Source organism: Balaenoptera physalus (genome assembly GCF_965194825.1).
Source record: "Balaenoptera physalus genome assembly, chromosome: 3".
NCBI classification, from domain to species: domain Eukaryota; kingdom Metazoa; phylum Chordata; class Mammalia; order Artiodactyla; family Balaenopteridae; genus Balaenoptera; species Balaenoptera physalus.
Genome location: NC_138890.1, coordinates 141,315,398 through 141,333,777, shown reverse-complemented (window position 1 = coordinate 141,333,777; position 18,380 = coordinate 141,315,398). Strand labels below are relative to the sequence as shown.

Here is an 18,380-nt window from a genome sequence, read left to right as displayed (position 1 = left end):
AGAGTTCATGTTACAAATCTATAACCATTAGGCTATTCATTTCTTAGTGAAGGTAAAAGGTTTGTACCTAGCCATCCAGAAGCCTCTCCATGTTTAGCCCTTTTGAAGATGGACATATTTACAGTCAGTTAACCAAAGACAAGGGTGTCCTCTGAGGCTATGTATGAGAGAAAGAACCCATGATCACACACTTGTCAGGTCCATGCTCAAGCAACAGAACTAGCAGGTTCCACTGAGCAGCAGCGGATGCTTCCCAGGGCTCGCTCCCACAGAGCTCTGTGCCATCACTTACCACACTGCAGTAATCTTTTCAGTGATAGTGACCCTTACTAGACTCTAAGCTCCTAGAAAGCAGGGACTCTTAATCACCTCTACAGTCTCCATGCTTAACAAAGTACCTAGTGTAGTCAGCCTTCCACCAACATCCAATGCATGGATGTAAAGTAAGAAATATAAGCAACACATTAGCCGGGGACATTATTTACTATCCGTTACAAGCAAAGTTTTAGATCAACTGAACTTCCCTTATGAATGGTATCAGATGATTCAGAAAGAAAAATGATCCTTAGGTAAGGTCTGGTTCTGACAAAAGCATTAGGACAAATAAGTCATTCTTCCATTACCTGTGCAGGTGTGGGACAGGACAGCTTAGTAACAGGGCCCTGGGAAGAACAGAAACTTCTTTTCCTCTTTCCTCAGAAACGTCAGAAGTTAAAATTCTCTTCTGGGTGATATCTGCATCAGTTCCAGACATATTGCTGATTTTATTATGAAAACGAAGTGCTAAAGACAAAGGATATTTCCATTCCTCCGGACAGGAGGCCACAGACCAGCACTGCTTTACCCACGTGTATACACACGTGTCTTTTGTCCCAGGTGAAGACAGCGCCTCCCACCCTTCAGTTCCATTTACACAACTCTTCTCTAAAGGTTCTTTGGATTTCGTGATCTGATAATAAAGTTCATTTTCTTTATTCTTCAGTCTCTGTCCTGATAAACTTCCATATGTACAGATTTTGCCAGCTTTTTCAACTAGTTTGTCCTTTTTGGCTTTATTATTTTTTTCTGACAGTACTATAGATGAGTCTGGCTTCTGGCTTACTTTACACAAAAAATGTACTGTAAATTCATTCTGAAACTTGGGCAGGCAAAGGTATGCATGACCATCTAAAGATGATATCTTCACGGTGCCACTCTGCATACATATCATGCCATCATCAGTATCAAGACCGGGCCATCTCACTTCTGAGATGTCAGTGAAGATACGCTGAGTTGAGGGGAGAAAAAGGGATGGTATTTTCTGTTAACAGTCCAATTTTTCCATACATTTGATACTTACATATTATGTAAGAAAGCTCTTAAAGTTTTGTGTTCTACTACCTAGAAAGAATGAAAAATGTCAGCCTATAAATGGTTCTCCAGAGAACATTTGATATTGTTAAGATTATTTCTTAGAAAAGTAGACATAAAACACACACACACACACACACACTCTGACAAAAAGGACAGAAAAGAAGAGAAAGAAAAATCATCTTGGTTATATTTAATGTTAAACGTATTTTGATTTAAAGTGTACAATGAATCAGAGATAAATAGATTTGCAGCCCCTCCCAAAAAGTCTATTCTGAAAAAGAATATAAATGAGGGAAGACCAGCACTGCTGTATGAAAAGCAATCATAACTTAAATGGTATGGAACCAGCATAAAAATCACTGACAGAACAACTTAGAGAACACAGAAACAGACTCAACCATATCTCAAAATGTTACATATGATAACATAAGTTTTTCAAAACAAGGGGGGGAAGGGAGATTACATATTTAGTAAATGGTACTGAAATTATTGAACAGCATTTGGGAAATGCTATCTCAAAGGATTATCACATGGACTAAATAGGATAACATGTATAAGGTACTCGTCCTACATAGCACCAGGTACAGCACACACTAAAATAAATTCCGGGTGCCTTAAAGGGTAACATTTAAAAAAATCGAATTACTCAAAGGTAAACTGATCTGGACCAACAGCAAACAGATTCATAACAGGTAACAGTGCCTGTTGCATCTTTTCATATAAGATAAAAACGGTAAGTGTCACATAACAGTCTTTTAATCAGTTAAGCTTGCCAAATTACACATTTCACCTTCCATTTATATAAAACCGTAGATTTATGAAAACTACTGTCAAGAAAGCCTTGTAAATTTACAGTGCTATCTATGTGTACAGATGTTAGTGTGCTAAAATTAAGGGCAGTATCCATGCCATTTGCAGCAACATGGATACAACTAGAGATTACTGCACTAAATGAAGTAAGTCAGAAAGGGAAAGACAAATACCATATGATATCACATGTATGTGGAATCTAAAATGTGCCACAGGGCTTCCCAGGTGGCGCAGTGGTTAAGAATCCGCCTGCCAATGCAGGGGACACAGGTTCGAGCCGTGATCTGGAAAGATCCCACATGCCATGGAGCAACCAAGCCCGTGCGCCACAACTACTGAAGCCTGCGTGCCTAGGGCCCGTGCTCCGCAACAAGAGAAGCCACCGCAATGAGAAGCCTGTGCACCACAACGAAGAGTAGCCCCTGCTCACCGCAACTAGAGAAAGCCCACACGCAGCAACGAAGACCCAACGCAGCCAAAAATAAAACAAATAAATAAATAAATATAAATAAATAAAATGTGGCACAAATGAACCTATCTACAAAACAGAAGCAGACTCACAGACATAGAGATCAGACTTGTGGTTGCCAAGGGGGTGGGGGGGGGAAGGGAGAGGGATGGACTGGGAATTTGGGGTTGGTAGATGCAGACTATTACATTTAAAATGGATAAACAACAAGGTCTACTGTATAGCACAAGGAACTATATCTAGTCTCTTGGGATAAACCATAATGGAAAAGAATATTAAAAAAAAAGAATGTCTATACGTGTATAACTGAGTCACTTTGCTGTAGAGCGGATTGGCACGACATTGTAAATCAACTATACTTCAATTAAAAAAATTATAAAAAAAAGGGCAGTATTCATTGATGGCAAAGCTGCTTTATAAGGATGGTCAGTTCAGACAATTCTTTTTTCTAGACTTAGACTACCTAAGGATCCTACTGCAGCATCAGCAGCAAGTTACATAGTTTCAATGAATAGTTACTCAAAAGATACAGTGGATGGACTTCCTTGGTGGCGCAGTGGTTAAGAATCCACCTGCCAATGCAGGGGACACAGGTTTGATCCCTGGTCTGGGAAGATCCCACATGCCATGGAGCAACTAAGCCCATGCGCCACAACTACTGAAGCCCGTGCGCCACAACTACTGTGCGCCACAACTACTGAAGCCCGCATGCCTTAGAGACCATGCACTGCAAATACTGAGGCCACACGCTGCAACTACTGAAGCCCACGCACCTAGAGCCGTGCTCCCCAACAAGAGAAGCCACCGCAATGAGAAGCCTGCGCACCGCAATGAACAGTAGCCCCCGCTCACTGCAACTAGAGAAAGCCTGCGTGCAGCAACAAAGACCCAATGCAGACGGAAAAAAAAAAAAAAAAAAAGATACAATGGAAAAATGGCCTTGTAAACTAAGTCATTAGCTTACAATTTTTCTTGACTCCTTTGCCATGAGACAACACAACAGAAAATTACTCAGTAAGCAGGCAAGCATCATGACTGTAGCAGAAAGTGATTAAGAGACACAGTCTTCAGAGTCAGATAGACTGGGTTCAGATCCTGACTTTGCCACTTAGAAAATTTTCATGGACAAATTAGGTAAACTCTCTGAGATTTAGCTCCCTCACCTGTAAAAAGGGGTTTGGTAGGTAACCAATACACCTGATTTTGATTGTTTGGACATCCATTTTGATCAGCAGGTACCCATGCCATACTGGTGTTATTAAATATTTTTAATACTATTCCTAGTTCTTGGCACATAGTAAACCCTCAAGAAATGATGGTTATTATTACTCCTAAAAGTTCAAAATAGAATAAAAGAATAAAATGTGTATACCCATAAGTAATTACACATCTCTACTACACATTAACAAATAACTACACATAAGCTACTTAAAATGGTCGCAAAGTTTGTTAATATTGACACCTCTGAGAATCAAAAAGTCACCTATCTGTAAAGTTCTGAGTATAATCCTCTGCTCCAAAAAAAAGGCGGAGAATCATCAAAAAATCTACAAACAATAAATGCTGGAGAGGGTGTGGAGAAAAGGGAACCCTCTTGCACTGTTGGTGGGAATGTAAATTGATGCAGCCACTATGGAGAACAGTATGGAGGTTCCACAAAAAACTAAAAATACAACTACCATATGACCCAGCAATCCCACTACTGGGCATATACCCTGAGAAAACCATAATTCAACAAGAGCCATGTACCACAATGTTCATTGCAGCTCTATTTACAATAGCCAGGACATGGAAGCAACCTAAGTGTCCATCGACAGACGAATGGATAAAGAAGATGTGGCACATATATACAATGGAATATTAGTCAGCCATAAAAAGAAACGAAATTGAGTTATTTGTAGTGGGGTGGATGGACCTAGAGTCGGTCATACAGAGTGAAGTAAGTCAGAAAGAGAGAAACAAATACCGTATGCTAACACATATATATGGAATATATATGGAATCTAATACATATATATGCTAACACATATAAATGGTTCTGAAGAACCTAGGGGCAGGACAGGAATAAAGACGCAGACATAGAGAATGGACTTGAGGACTCAGGGAGGGGGAAGGGTAAGCTGGGACGAAGTGAGAGAGTAACATTGACATATATACACTACCAAATGTAAAATCGATAGCTAGTGGGAAGCAGCCGCATAGCACAGGGAGGTCAGCTCGGTGCTTTGCGACCACCTAGAGGGGTGGGATAGGGAGGGTGGGAGGGAGACGGCAAGAGGGAGGGGATATGCGGATATATGTATGCATATAGCTTATTCACTTTGTTATACAGCAGAAACTAACACAACATTGTACAGCAATTATAATCCAATAAAGATGTTAAAGGAAAAAAAAGGCAGAGAGATAAACTATATAACTTCTGTGTCTCAATGTACAAAATATCAAAACACCCTAGTCTGTGGAAATATATAGGTCTATGTGTTCTATAACAACATGTCTATGCTCAAAGTGTCATGAAGAAAAAGACTAAATATTAAACTACCTGTTTGTAATTACTTGTCCTCAAATATTTGTTTTAAAAATGAAGTTTAAAAAATATTACCTTTTTCCTTTCAGAAGGTATGATGCTTTCAGATAAAAAAGGGCAAGTAGCAAAAGAGTTACGGAAATCTAGGGCTCGCTGTAGCTGCTCCTACAAAAAGAAATACAAAGTAATTTAAAAAAATGATTTGAAAATCAATTTAGAATGACAGTAATCCGGAATACTAACTACTTTCCATATTCTGGCCACCTCAACAATATTTTAGTATTAAAAAGAGTAGTTTTTTTACGCTGCTTTAAATAAAAAAAGAAAAAAAAAAAAAGAGTAGTTTTTGTGTCATCTTTACTTACTCGGTACGTGCTAATAACAAAGTGTGTCCTTTGGCGAATTCTTTCTGGTTGTTGTAAAGGATGTGCTGAAATAGGAGGTGCTTTTTCAAATAAAAATTCAGAGCCACAGGGAGAAAGCTGCAATCTGGAACCATCAACATATTGTACTTGCACTGAGTCATCTTCATAAAGTACTATTTGCACTTCAGCCGCCATTATTGTGACTATGGATAAAATGTCCTTCCAAGGCAAAGGTTGAGGAAATAAGAAATACAGTAGCTCCAAATAGTTCTCTTCATGTACAAAAGTTCTATCAAAATAAGTGGACGAACATAAGCAAAACACAAAATTGCCATTGCATTTACTTTTTTTGAATGAAAAGTGATTATCTTGCTATACACGCTTATGTGATCTGAATGCCTTCATTAACCCCAAGGGCTCTACTTCAGTGTGGGAAGATAACTGAGAGGGAGATGGCCCACCAAGTTATAAATGCTCTTATCATTTTAGTAGCTTTACTTCTGAAGTTTAACTTCTGAAAATTGTATGCTCAGTGTCTCATTTCAAATAACAAGCAAATTCCATCTTTGCAAAAAGAATACAGCAAATCATTTGTAGGACATGTAAAAGGCAGGCCAAAAGTAACTATTAGGCCTAAGGGAAAAGAACACCTGGATTCTTGCCCCTAGCCTGGCATTAAGGAAGTAGATCCATGTCACGACTCAGAAAGCTAAGTAACCACCTAGTGTCTTAGATTCATCCTTATTTCATTGAATTCAATTTCCTCTTCTTTACCTCTAAATGTCTCTGTATTTTCACTTACGCTTTCCATATAGGTATGACGGAAGGGGAATGGAGGGCTGGGTTCCAACTCCACCAGCTCATAGCTATAAACCACAGGTTGGTTGGGTTGGTTGTTTCCTTATTTGTAAAATGGGGGTAACAGGATCATTGTGAGGATTAAATGAGACAACACGTATGACAGCGCCAGTAGTGTGAATGTTGCCTTGTAGAAGCTCAGTAAATTTTATGATTCTTTCTAAAACTAACTCCATCCCCTTCTAGGACATCATCTCTTTCTGTTACTCAGGTGATAAAAGTTTCACCTGTCAGAAAAAAAAAACTTTCCATAGATACCACTTTCCCCAGTTTACCTCTATTGCCTACCAATAAACTTCTCAGGTATAGTATCCACTCAGTGTTAGCTTTCTCTCCCAACAATCTTCGATGAATTGCAATCCAGCTTTCTCCTCCACCTCTCTACTGAAATTGTTTCACAACGGTCACCAGTATCTTCCTATACCCAATGACTTCAGTCTTCACGCTGCTAAACTGGTCAACGTGTGACAATGTTGTCTATCTTCCCTTGCACCAAACTTCCTCTTCCTCTGCCTTTTATTTAAAAAAAAAGGGGGGGGGTGCACCATGGTCCCTCCTCCACCACCCCCTCTATATCTACTGCTCTTTTTAATCATTCCTTTTCTTCACCATTCTCTCAAATCAAGGATTCATCAACACCTGACCTTAGTTAGTCCCCATTTCATCTCTTCTTACTAGATAACTCATGTTGCTTTTATGCCCACCCTTGCTTTTTAAAAAAAACTCTTACCGGGCATCCCTGGTGGTGCAGTGGTTGAGAATCCGCCTGCCAATGCAGGGGACACGGGTTCAAGCCCTGGTCCAGGAAGATCCCACATGCTGCGGAGCAACTAAGCCCGTGCGCCACAACTACTGAGCCTGCGCTCTAGAGCCTGTGAGCCACAACTACTGAAGCCCGCGTGCCTAGAGTCCATGCTCCGCAACAAGAGAAGCCACCGCAATGAGAAGCCTGCGCACCGCAACGAAGAGAAGCCCCCGCTCTCCGCAACTACAGAAAGCCCACATGCAGCAACGAAGACCCAACGCAGCCAAAAATAAATAAATAAAATAAATAAATTTATTAAAAAAAAAATCTTACCCCTCTTCAATGTATGTAATTAGCTACGTGTGATATAGCCTATAATCTTTTGCAGAATATGTCAGGATATAAGTAAATACTAAACCAATATTAAATGATCTCTCCTGAGGAAATTCACACTTTAATCATTTTCTTTCTTTAGAGAACTTCCAAATCTACCTGACCTCTCTCCAGAGCTTCCAGTTGCCTGCAGGACCTCTCTTCATGTCCCTGTTCCACAGATACATCAAACTCCACATGACTAAAATGGAACTTAATCACTCCCACCAAAAGCAGACTTCTGTAATACCCCCTAATTCACTTTCACTCTTAACTCCCTGGAGGCCAGTCTACAAACAGTAGCTAGAGGGACCTTTTAAAATAAAAATGAGATCTAACCCTTCTTGACTTACAACCCAACATTTGCACTTAGATAAAACCCAAATTCTTTTTTTTTTATATTAATTTATTTTATTTATTTATTTTTGGCTTTATTGGGTCTTCATTGTTGTGCAGGGGCTTTCTCTAGTTGCAGCGAGCGGGGGTTACTCTTCATTGTGGTGCACAGGCTTCTCATTGCGGTGGCTTCTCTTGTTGCGGAGCACAGGCTCTAGGCGCACAGGCTTCAGTAGTTGTGGCACGCCAGCTCAGTAATTGCGGCTCGCGGGCTCTAGAGTGCAGGCTCAGTAGTTGCGGTGCATGGGCTTAGTTGCTCCTAGGCATGTGGGATCTTCCCGAACCAGGGCTCGAACCCGTGTCCCCTGCATTGGCAGGTGGATTCTTAACCACTGCACCACCAGGGAAGCCCAAAACTCAAATTCTTAACCACAGCTTATAAAAGCCATACAACCTGCCCCCATCTACCTCTCCAATGTCATCTCCTAACTCTCTCCTTCTTGTTCAGGACAACTTAGCTACGTTGGCCTTTTTAATGTTTTTTTAAGGAAGCTGTATCGCATGTCAGAACCTTTGCACTGTTCCTTCCGCCTAGCATGTCCTTTCCCTGGCTCATCACATGGCTGGTTCTTTGGCACCATTAATATCTCAGTACAAATATCTAACTTCCTCAAAGGCCTAACTTGACCAGTTAAAGTTGTTCCCAACCATCTCCCAATCACTTTTTATCCATTTCATCGTTTTTCTTCAAAATATCTATTGCTATCAAAACTGTTCTATTTATTTACTTGCTTTTAGTCTTTTCCCACTAGCACATAAACTCATTCAGAGCAGGGCCCTCATCTGTCTTATTCACAGTTCTATCCCTGGCATCTAAAACAATACTTGGCCAATAATAAGGGTGCAATAAATTTTTTTTAATGATAAATATATAAGTAATATATAAGAATATATAAGTGAATTTTAAAATTCTTGCTCCTCCTGAATTTGCAATTTGAGTTAATGGCATCTCAATGTTAGCAATATTTGATTTCTCAGTGTTTCCCTTTACATCCTTGTAACAAGTCCTGTTGATTTTTTCAGTCTCTCCCATAAATCTGGCTCCTCCTTTTCTGTTTCAGGCCGACAACTTGCCCCTCCATTCCTGTAAACTGTCTGGGAACATTTTCCAATTTTTCCCCTCTCTAATCCATTTCCAGTACTGCCCTCACAAGTAACTTTCCACAACCCGACCATACCAACCACTTTACATCACTTGTTTACATACTTGTTAAACGGCAATAAATATTCATAGCAATAAATATATTTATATTGCAGCTATACGTATCATATATATGTATGATATCAACCTGCTATTTCTGAAAAAAACAGGTGCAGATACACAGTTGGAAAACATATTTTCTGATAACAATTGGAAAAAGGTCTTTATCTTTAGCCAAGTTTTCTTTTTTTTTTTTTTTAACAGCTTATTGGGGTATAATTGTTGTTTAGAGTATTTAAATAATCAAGCATACACAGGAAACAGTAGAATGTCTAAAGTTCCTGGCATCATAAAAAAATAATCCAGCTCCAACCTAAATTTCCAGCCTCATCTCTACTGTCTTATTCCTGTTTGTGTTTTCACCACCCAGCACATTACGTCCGAGTATATTTAACGATCAAAAAGCCTCAAGTTTGTTCTTGACATAAACGGGAACCTCATTTTTTAAAATGCGCTATCTAGTTACAGAAAAAGCCTCATCAAAACAACAACCAACGTCTTAAACTCACACAGCAAGCAGTTCTGAGCTGAAAAGTCGTGGAAATGAGGACAATCAACGGCCCTTGTGCTTTTAATTTGCCAAAATGGTCGGAGTAGAAACGTCTGCGCCTGCCCACGACTGCTTCTCGAGGAATTTGTCTTGAGTTTAACAAATTACCAGCAAGTTATGTTTCTCGATGAAAGAAAACAATCATAACCGAGAGGAGTAAGGCCACAGGGAGAGTGTTTGGCGGTCTTTCGTCGAGTCCGAGTGGCGGAAGAGCAGCGGCAGCAGCAACGACAGCTCTGACCCCGGAGAAGAAGCGAAGGCAAACAGCTGCGATTCAAACCTTCCCGCACCCTAGGAAAGCCGCCCCACTTTACAAATGAAGACCGGAAGTCCCGACCTGACCGCGCCCCCCGTTCGCATCGGGGGGCGGGACCGGAAGTAGGGGAGGCGGGGCTCCCAGTCCGGAAGCTGGTCCGCTCCTCTCCGGCTTTTACTTCCGGTACCCCCCAAGGAACTGGTCTGACCTGGTTGTTCCAAAGCTGGCTGGGGCTTGCATTCTGATGGTCTATCCGAGATAGCTACAGAGGTGTAATTTAGTGGAGTAATGCTTATTTAAATAATCTAAGCAATTATACGTCAATAAAGCCGTTAAAAAAATTGGGCAAAGATAGAGACCTTCTTTTCCTAGTTTGGTATCAGAAAATGTCTTTCAACAGTTTCTCTGCACCTTTTAAATCTTTTTCTACAATGGCAAGTGGACGCGTCTGCTATATTTATTTATTTCCATTAAAACAAGTATTTATGCAGAGTCTTTTACGTGCTGGGCGTGCTGGGGATAAAGCAGCGAATGAGACCCAGGGTTGAGGATGGGGGCTAGAGATTAACTGGAAAGAAACGACTGGACAATAATTTGATCACAGTTGTGATAAGTGTTCCTAAGAAAAAATACAGAGGTCTGTGGGAGTATATAGTGGGCAGACCTAACCTAGACTGAGGAAATATTTTCACTGAAATCCAAAGGCTAAGTAGGTGTTAGCCAAGTAGAGGGGGAAAGTGTTTCAAGCAGAGGTAACAGCCTTGTGTTAAGGCTCTGAGGCCCAAAGGCAAGATCTGGCCCCTTAAAAGGGCTGGGGAAAAAGCCAGTTTGGTTTAAGAATGATTAAAGAGAAGAGAGAGGCTCTTCTTAGGGGACAGAAGCCTGAAATTGGGCTATAGAGGTAGGCAGTACAGATTTATGAATTATGGACTTTATCTTAATAGCAGTGGTAAACTATTACAAGGGCTTTAAGCAAAAGGTGGCAGCACTAAGGGATTGAAATATAGCTCCTTAAATTCATCTCCATTTTAAAAAGTCTGATATGCAAGTTGACCTCAATCTTATGTAAAGTGTAATAAGGGCATCCTCAGACAGCCATGTTTTCATTGATCTGTAACATCAGTTTTATTACAGAGTGCTAACTTAGGTCCTATCCAACTCCCACCTTTTCCCCCTCCAGTGTATATGAACCTCCTATATATAAATTCTGGCTACTACAGAGGGGTTTTGTGGTGCTTTCTGTACTTTAGAAAAATTCCTGGAACTGCTGAATAGAGAGTGGATTGTAGGATACGAGAACAGACGTGTGGAGCCCAGTAAAAGGCTTTTGAAAGAGCAACAGGAGAGATGACGGCAGTTCAGACTCAAGACTGGACAGTGAGAATGGAGAGTATAGCTCCAAGAAATATTTAGGAGATCAACTCTTTGGTTTTGGGGATGATTTAAGAGTAGGAGTTAAAAACAATTCCAGGGGTTTCTGGTTGGGGAAAGTGAGTAGGTGTCAGTGCCATCAATGAGAGGGGAATGTAAGAAGAGTAAACTTAGGGAATAGTATGACAAATTTTGTGAGACCTCCCAGTGGAAACAAGTTAGTAAAGGTCTAGAATCAGGAGATTAGAAATAAATATGGAGGTCAATGGTGATAGATGCTAACTGAAGCTTCAGGAGAAGATGAAATAGTCCAAGGATACTGTGACGTGAGAAAAGAATGCTTAGGACTGAGCTTTGAGGAACACCAGTTCTTACAGATTAGGTAAGGGAAAAGAATCCCCCCAAACACTGAGAAACAGCACAAAAGCTAGAAAGCAAGCTATTGTATTCTAGATGCCTGGGTGTATTCAATTTTGGTGTCAGATATTGCCTAGAGAACAAGCTAAAGAATTAAGTGTTTATTCAACTTAATGACATGGACGTCATTGTTGACTAATGAAATCTGTTGTATATAGTGGTGGCAGCAGCTATAGTGGGTTTGAAGAGCAAATGGGTAAGGAAATGGAAAAAAAATGGGAAAACACTTGAGAAGTCTGACTAGGAAGCAAAGATAGGACTGTAATTGGAGAGAAATGTAAGGGCCAGATTTCTTTTGATGAGAGGAATGGCATGTTCAACAGTTCATGCAAAGGGCCAATGGAGAAAGATTTTTTAAAAAATTACAGACCAAGTAACAATAGAGTTCATGAGAGTGAGAGGGCATGGGATTCAAGCACATGTTGAATAACTGGTTTTTAATAGGTGGAGGGATACTTCTTATACAGGAAGAGGAGGGATGAAGTATATGCAGATGCATTTGTGTACATTTGTCCAGTGGCTTTTTTTTTTTTTTTTCCAGTGAAGCAAGTCTTTAGGGAATAAAGGGGCAGGCAGAGTAGAGAGGGTTTGAATTAAACAAGAGAATGAAGAAGTAGTAAGATAACAGGCAGCACTGACAGCCTAAATGAAGGTGGTGACTATGAATTTATAGCAGTACAAACCTACCAGAAACATGACCTCCAGATGCTTGGATGCAGCTGCAGTGTCCAGTTCATCCAGGGCTGGCATTTTGCTCGGCTTACACAATATACCAGTAGCATACATGACCTTAAATTATTTACATCTGCTAAAGTCTAGTCAGCCAAAGACCACCAGGCTCAAGCCTGTAGTCTGACAAAATATTTGACATGTAAGCAAGGAAGCACACTTCAGAGGAAACACAAATGATGCTCTCCACAGGGGGAGGAGGGCCTCATCGTTGTAAGGTTTGGGTTCCTGCTGAAGAATTCTGAGGAAGCTCTAAGGGAAGAGAGACCAGTTCCTGGTTGGATGCTGTTTCTGCACAGGATTAGCAGCAGGGTTTAACTGAGGGACTGGCTGTTATCATGAGGTGAGGGCAGTTTAGCAACTGGGTATCCCCAGTAAAAGATGGGTGAGGATGGCAAAGCACGTCTGGAGGCATCACTGGTAACAGAGCAGTGGTCACGCAAAGCAATGGTCACGCAAGGTGGTCATGACCTTGGGGAAAAATGTTTCCTGTTAAATTTGCAGCTGGCTTTACCTGTGTCTGTCCTCCCAGACTGATGAATAGGCAGGGCTACTTCCTTCTTTTTCAGTTTGAGCTAATTTTCAGTCCTTCCGTCCTGGACAGGTTTTTACTCTTTTACACCAAGCATCCTCTCTCAATAAATGTGACGATTTTTTTATTAAACAAATTACAACTTAATCCATGCTCTACTGTCCTCCCTATAGATAAGATTGAATGAAATACCTAATCATAGAATTGCCCCTGCTGACAGCACCCAAGCTAGAGTGAACCTCCAGTTTCTTAGGCCCTCTCCCAAATTATCCAACCAAAGCCCAAATCTTGTAAGTTCTTTTGAACAACCTCTTACTGACATACCCCACAGTTCCCCATGGTGTATATTCTGCCTCACGACAAGTACTAAACCCAGCACATTCAGGTACAGGTGTGGTCCTGGTAGTCTTTGGCTGAAGAGCATTGACAATATAGACAGAGGGTCTGAGTTGATGACACAACTGCCAGGTTCAGACTAATATTTGCACTGTTACCAGACACAAGACTAACATTCACTGGCACCTTTGTGTCCTTGCTCATTAAAGATTTGTACTAATAGTCCCTGTTACAAAAGACTTACTGATCCGTATTTCTGTCGAAGATATGGCAATCCTAAAGGCCAACTGTCGTGGTACACGGCCAGCTCGTCCTTTCAGTATGTACTGTTGCAGTTTTAAAGCATGTCCACACATTCTTTGAAGGCCTCCTATCTGATACAGCTTTACAGCAAGTGTCTCACTTACAACCAAGACACTGTAGCAGAAGTAATGCTGCATGCAGCTTCCAAGGCAGCTCCTTCCGGGTCGTTTGCAACGCCCCCTCAACACCCAGCTGCCACGTTGCAAGAAGCCCAAGCCATGTGGACAGGCCTTGTGCAGGTGGTCTGGTCGAGTGATGGCTTCAAGTCATCTCAGCCCGGTCATCAGCCATGTGAGTGAAGACGACTCCAGATGATTAGAACCACCAGCTGTGGGAGCCACCCCGAGTCCTTAGTTTTCCCAGCCGAGGCCTCAAAACACTGCAGGATAGAGAAAAGCCACCCCTATTGTACCCTGTCCAAATTCCTGAGCCACAGAAGCACGAGCATAATAAAACGCTGATTGTTTGAAGACACTAAGTTTGGGTGGTTACTTAAGTAGCACTGGTAATTGGAACATACGATCCTGTTGGTAGCTGTTGTGAGTACAGCAGTAGTTGGTGACAATGAGCTGGCAGATAAAACTGGGTGGTTACGCACAGAGCGACTGAGCAAAGTTTAAAGTATATTCAGTTAGCATATTCTTGGCCCCAGTCTAATGTCGGGCCCCTTCCCTACACCCCCTTCCCCCTATCCCTGAGACTTACAGTGAGCACACTCTTTAGAGAACTACAGATTAAAGTACTAGCCACCATGTTAGGAGCCATTCTTAAAAATAAGAATTCTGACTATTACAATTTCCAAAAACCCCAATTACACATATATTTCCCTTTTACAGTAAGGACGCTAAAGAGTTTTAATGTTTTATAATTGCTGTTTTTTTCCGAGTAGATGTATATCTTATTGAAACTCTTGTTCAACAGACACTGAATAGAATATCTTCTATTCTAGTATAGTTTCTGATTTCAAATCTGAACTTTATGATGTCATGTAAAAAAGTTCAACAGAAACTCTTTAAAATACCAGGATACCACTCCAAAAACTTAGAGGAAACAAAACTATTTAAATTTTATTTTTAAAGTCTAATTTTAATCCAGACCAAACAAACAAGCAGAAAAGTGAGAAAGCTGATTGTATAGGCAGACACAGATGTACCAAATGTAAAACAGTGGGTTATTAACAGAACTATTTACATGCATATTTACAAGCAATCCTTTTGTACATTAAGTTTTACTTTTGGTTAGTTGGAAAAAGATTTTGACATTGGTAAAAATATTAATTAGGTAGGGCTGAGGTGGTACCACATTATAGTAATAAAAGTATTAGAAAAGTGATTCTCAAGGTATAGCAATTATAAAGCAGATGAAAACTTGAGTGACAAAGATCTAGTAAAATTCTCTAGTAAAAAAGTCAATGCAACTCATGCTATAAAACAAAAATGAGAAAGTCATATAAATAAAGCAGAATAATGTTCCAGGCTTTAGGGTAGTGAGGTTAGGTGAAAAAAACCAATTCTAGAATTGCAATAAATCCTCAGTGAAGAATCTTGGTTGTTTAGTTGGGAGTTCTTAGTCTTTTTTTTATTCCATTTTAAAAGCCCTTGGTCTCAAATAGCATCTGGATATGTAAATCAGTTGTTAATGATATATTCTAAGACTTCAGTGCTAAAGATATTCATGATTCTGATTCATATTTGAAACTCAATTCACTGAGACATTAAATGTAAAACTACGTGAAACCTATAATACTCATATCTAAAAAAGGATGCTACATTTTGCAGTAATATGTATTTCCAGGCTAAGAATTTTTCCCTCAAGAAAAGTAGAATTTAAAGGATAAGCTTCTAACCAGCTAGCAAAATTTACTTTCGACATTTTTCATTTTTTTCAAAATCGATTTTATTGCAGCCAAAACAGTGGAATTAACTGTACATAATAAACTATTATATATATATACACATTTTAAGTTATAGGGAATAAAGTTTATTTTGGCAGAGAGTGTTAAACAAAATTAAAGTTGCATACATTAGTAACATAACTCAACATCCTTAATTTGGTATAAGTGTGACACATTTTCTTGCTTTCCTGTGTTCTGCTAAATCACCATAACCTAAACTGCTTTATAAAATTGATATGCTGAAACTCAATTTTACTGTTTTTGCTTACGCTCTGATTCCAAACAAAACTTTTCATAAGCTTCTTCTATCTCTGGGTCCATCTCATCATCAATATCATCCAAGTATCTGTGAAAGAAGCAAATGTGACAAGTTTAATGTTTTTTAATTCAGAAAATGTCTAAGATACTAAGCCATGAAAGTTAAGTATGTGTCTCCCCACCCCCCATGACCCTTTCTACCAACATGTGACAAAACTATCTTGCCAATCCTACCAATTGCTGATGGGTCTTTCTCCTTCCTCCTCCCCCATTTCTAGTACAAGGCCCTATGTTGAAATGCCACAAGTTCATTAGGGCAAAGAGAATATAATGCTTACCAAACAAATCTTTAGAGGATAACCTGAAATTCAATGCCAAGGACAACTTTAATTTCCAGTAGTATACTCTCGGCAGGGCTGAACCTTCCTGATTGTGCTTGGAAGCACATCCCTGTATTTTTTTCTATTAAACTAGTACATAAAAGTATGTTAACATTAGAAAATCTTACACTGACTTATAATTAAAATGTTACTACTTAGAGACAGAATAAAGGTGGTTCATTTTTTTTTTTTAAATCTACAACACATGAGATGGGATAAGAAAAACTGAAGTCACAGATTTAATTTATTTCCACCCTCCACTTATGAAGAGGAGAATCTAAGTAGCCTGTCCAAATTCACATGAATTGTTAACAGAACTGGAACTAAACCTCACAAGTTCTTGGTCCTTCCATATACAAAATGCAGTACAATCTAACGATAAATGAGTAATACAGTAAAAGTTTATTTTATTACAAAGAATGGCAGATGAAGATTGAGAGATGAGAATAGGACTATATGTCTATCAGTCCAAACATTTTTATATAGTTATCTGTGTTTTAATTTTAATCGTTTAACAGCTAAGCTTTGAGCCTTTTACTATGTGCCAGGGGGCTGTTTCAAGTATTTATGTATCTCATTTAGTTCTCAGAAAAACTCAAGGAGGGGTCTACTATTCCTATTTAATAGATGGAGAAACAGGCACAGAACTCACCCAAGATCTTACAGCATTAGAGTCACTAAGTCTTAGGTATACCAATAGTATCTATTTTATAAAAACTAACTGTGTGAATATGCTACATTAATAGTTTTTCCACCTTAATTATATGTAATTTTCAGAACCATAGTGTTTTCTCTAATATGATTTTCTGAAAATTTTTGGTAAATAACTACTACATATATACCACTATAACACCATTAAATCAAAATGCACATTCTTTCATCATCTTTTCTAGTCTAAACTCGATCTACAAACTGTGGCCACAGAAATTTCACAAAGAAAGCAGCTAAAGATGAGAATTCCCTGGCAGTCCAGTGGTTAGAACTCCACACTTCCACTGCAGGGGGGCCGGGTTCAATCCCTGCTTGGGGAACTAAGATCATGCTGGCAAGCCGCACGGCATGGCCAAACAAAGCAAAACAACCCCCCCCCAAAAAAACCAAAAAACAACCCCAAAAAAACCCAAAAAAGAAAGCAGCTAAACAGAACTTACGGATCACCACCCCCTGATAAATCTGTTCCATTTTCTTCATAATCTGGAAAAAAGTCTTCTCTTTCAAGTAACTCTTGATATTTCTCTTGGTAATCTACAAAAAATAAAAAATTTTAATGCTGAAAAATATTCATATGAAATGGCCAGTTATCCCTAAAAAGTTTTTTTAGTATTATGCCTTTTCATTTAAGCAGATACATTTAAATAACAGTAAGGTTCCAATTACATATTTAAGAATATCTTTTACAAAACTTATATTCTAATTGGCTTGCTTTCTCTCTCCCCGCCCCCAAAATATGCTCATAAATTACACAGTTGGCACTTGAGGGTCATTGACCCTCCACACAATTGAAAATCCACATATAACTTAGTCCGCCCTCCTTACGCACGTTTCCTTTGTATTTGCAATTCAACCAACCCTGTGTAAGTACTGTAGTACATATTTAGTGAAAAAATCCACATATAAACAGACCTGTGCAGTTCAAACCTGTGTTGTTCAGGGGTCAACTGTATATTTAATATTCCTCTAAATATAAGATGGAAATCAAAGCCACTATGAACATAACAGAGTACATTTCACACCCAGTGTGCATGCTGTTTACATTCTCTGCTGCTTCTTTCCATCAGACAAGATATTGTCCTAACTTGTTGGGGAAGAACATGTTTCTTCCATACTACTGTTTTTCCTTCCACAAGGAGGGATTTCAATCAAACCTCCTAGCTTCTGGCTCCCCCATTACTCCTTCCCAAGGAGGTAAAGTGAGCTACCTGGCTAGCAGGTAAGCGCCATCACTGCTTGAAGTTTCTCAATCAGAGGAGGCTAACCTAGCAAATGTTCTGAGCGTAGATTTTCTTTTCTTCCCTCTCCTTAGAGACAGCTGGAACGTAGACACCTGATAAATGTTTCAGCTATACTAACTTTCCCTTGGTTGGGCTCTTCTAAGGCAATAATAGGTGATATTATAGCTCTCCATCTGCCAACTGTCTTAAGCAGAGTTACCGAGTATCTTTTAAGATTATCATGTGTGTATGAAGTCCTTACTTCTGAATAATAAAATGGGTCAGTGTATATTAAAACTAGTTATCTTACAATTAGTTTCTTGTGAA

The 18,380-nt window shown here is 39.6% G+C and overlaps 2 protein-coding genes across 9 annotated transcripts in view; both read right to left on the bottom strand.

Moving 5' to 3' along the window:
- LOC309657892 (uncharacterized protein C5orf34 homolog) overlaps positions 1–13,963 on the bottom strand; it is a 37,431-nt gene extending 23,468 nt beyond the window's left edge. For 4 of the 5 annotated variants that reach the window (XR_014261955.1, XM_082455880.1, XM_082455881.1 and 1 more), the window contains exons 1-4: positions 9,606–13,963; positions 5,525–5,758; positions 5,235–5,324; positions 624–1,267 (exon numbers count right to left, since the gene is read on the bottom strand). Coding sequence is in view for 4 of the 5 variants with exons in the window: in XM_082455880.1 (XP_082312006.1) it covers positions 624–1,267; positions 5,235–5,324; positions 5,525–5,719 (929 nt within the window). In the remaining variant the exon portion in view is untranslated. Of the gene's footprint in view, positions 1–623; positions 1,268–5,234; positions 5,325–5,524 lie in introns of all 5 variants that reach the window. The other variant, XM_082455879.1, reaches the window with a different exon arrangement.
- A 1,584-nt stretch (positions 13,964–15,547) lies between these two features.
- The window catches only part of PAIP1 (poly(A) binding protein interacting protein 1), a 28,764-nt gene continuing 25,931 nt past the window's right edge, over positions 15,548–18,380 (bottom strand). For all 4 annotated transcript variants that reach the window (XM_082455915.1, XM_082455913.1, XM_082455912.1 and 1 more), the window contains 2 exons: positions 17,274–17,367; positions 15,548–15,830 (listed from right to left, as the gene is read on the bottom strand). In XM_082455915.1, the coding sequence (XP_082312041.1) occupies positions 15,737–15,830; positions 17,274–17,367 (188 nt within the window). In that variant the 3' untranslated portion in view covers positions 15,548–15,736. The remainder of the gene's footprint in view (positions 15,831–17,273; positions 17,368–18,380) is intronic.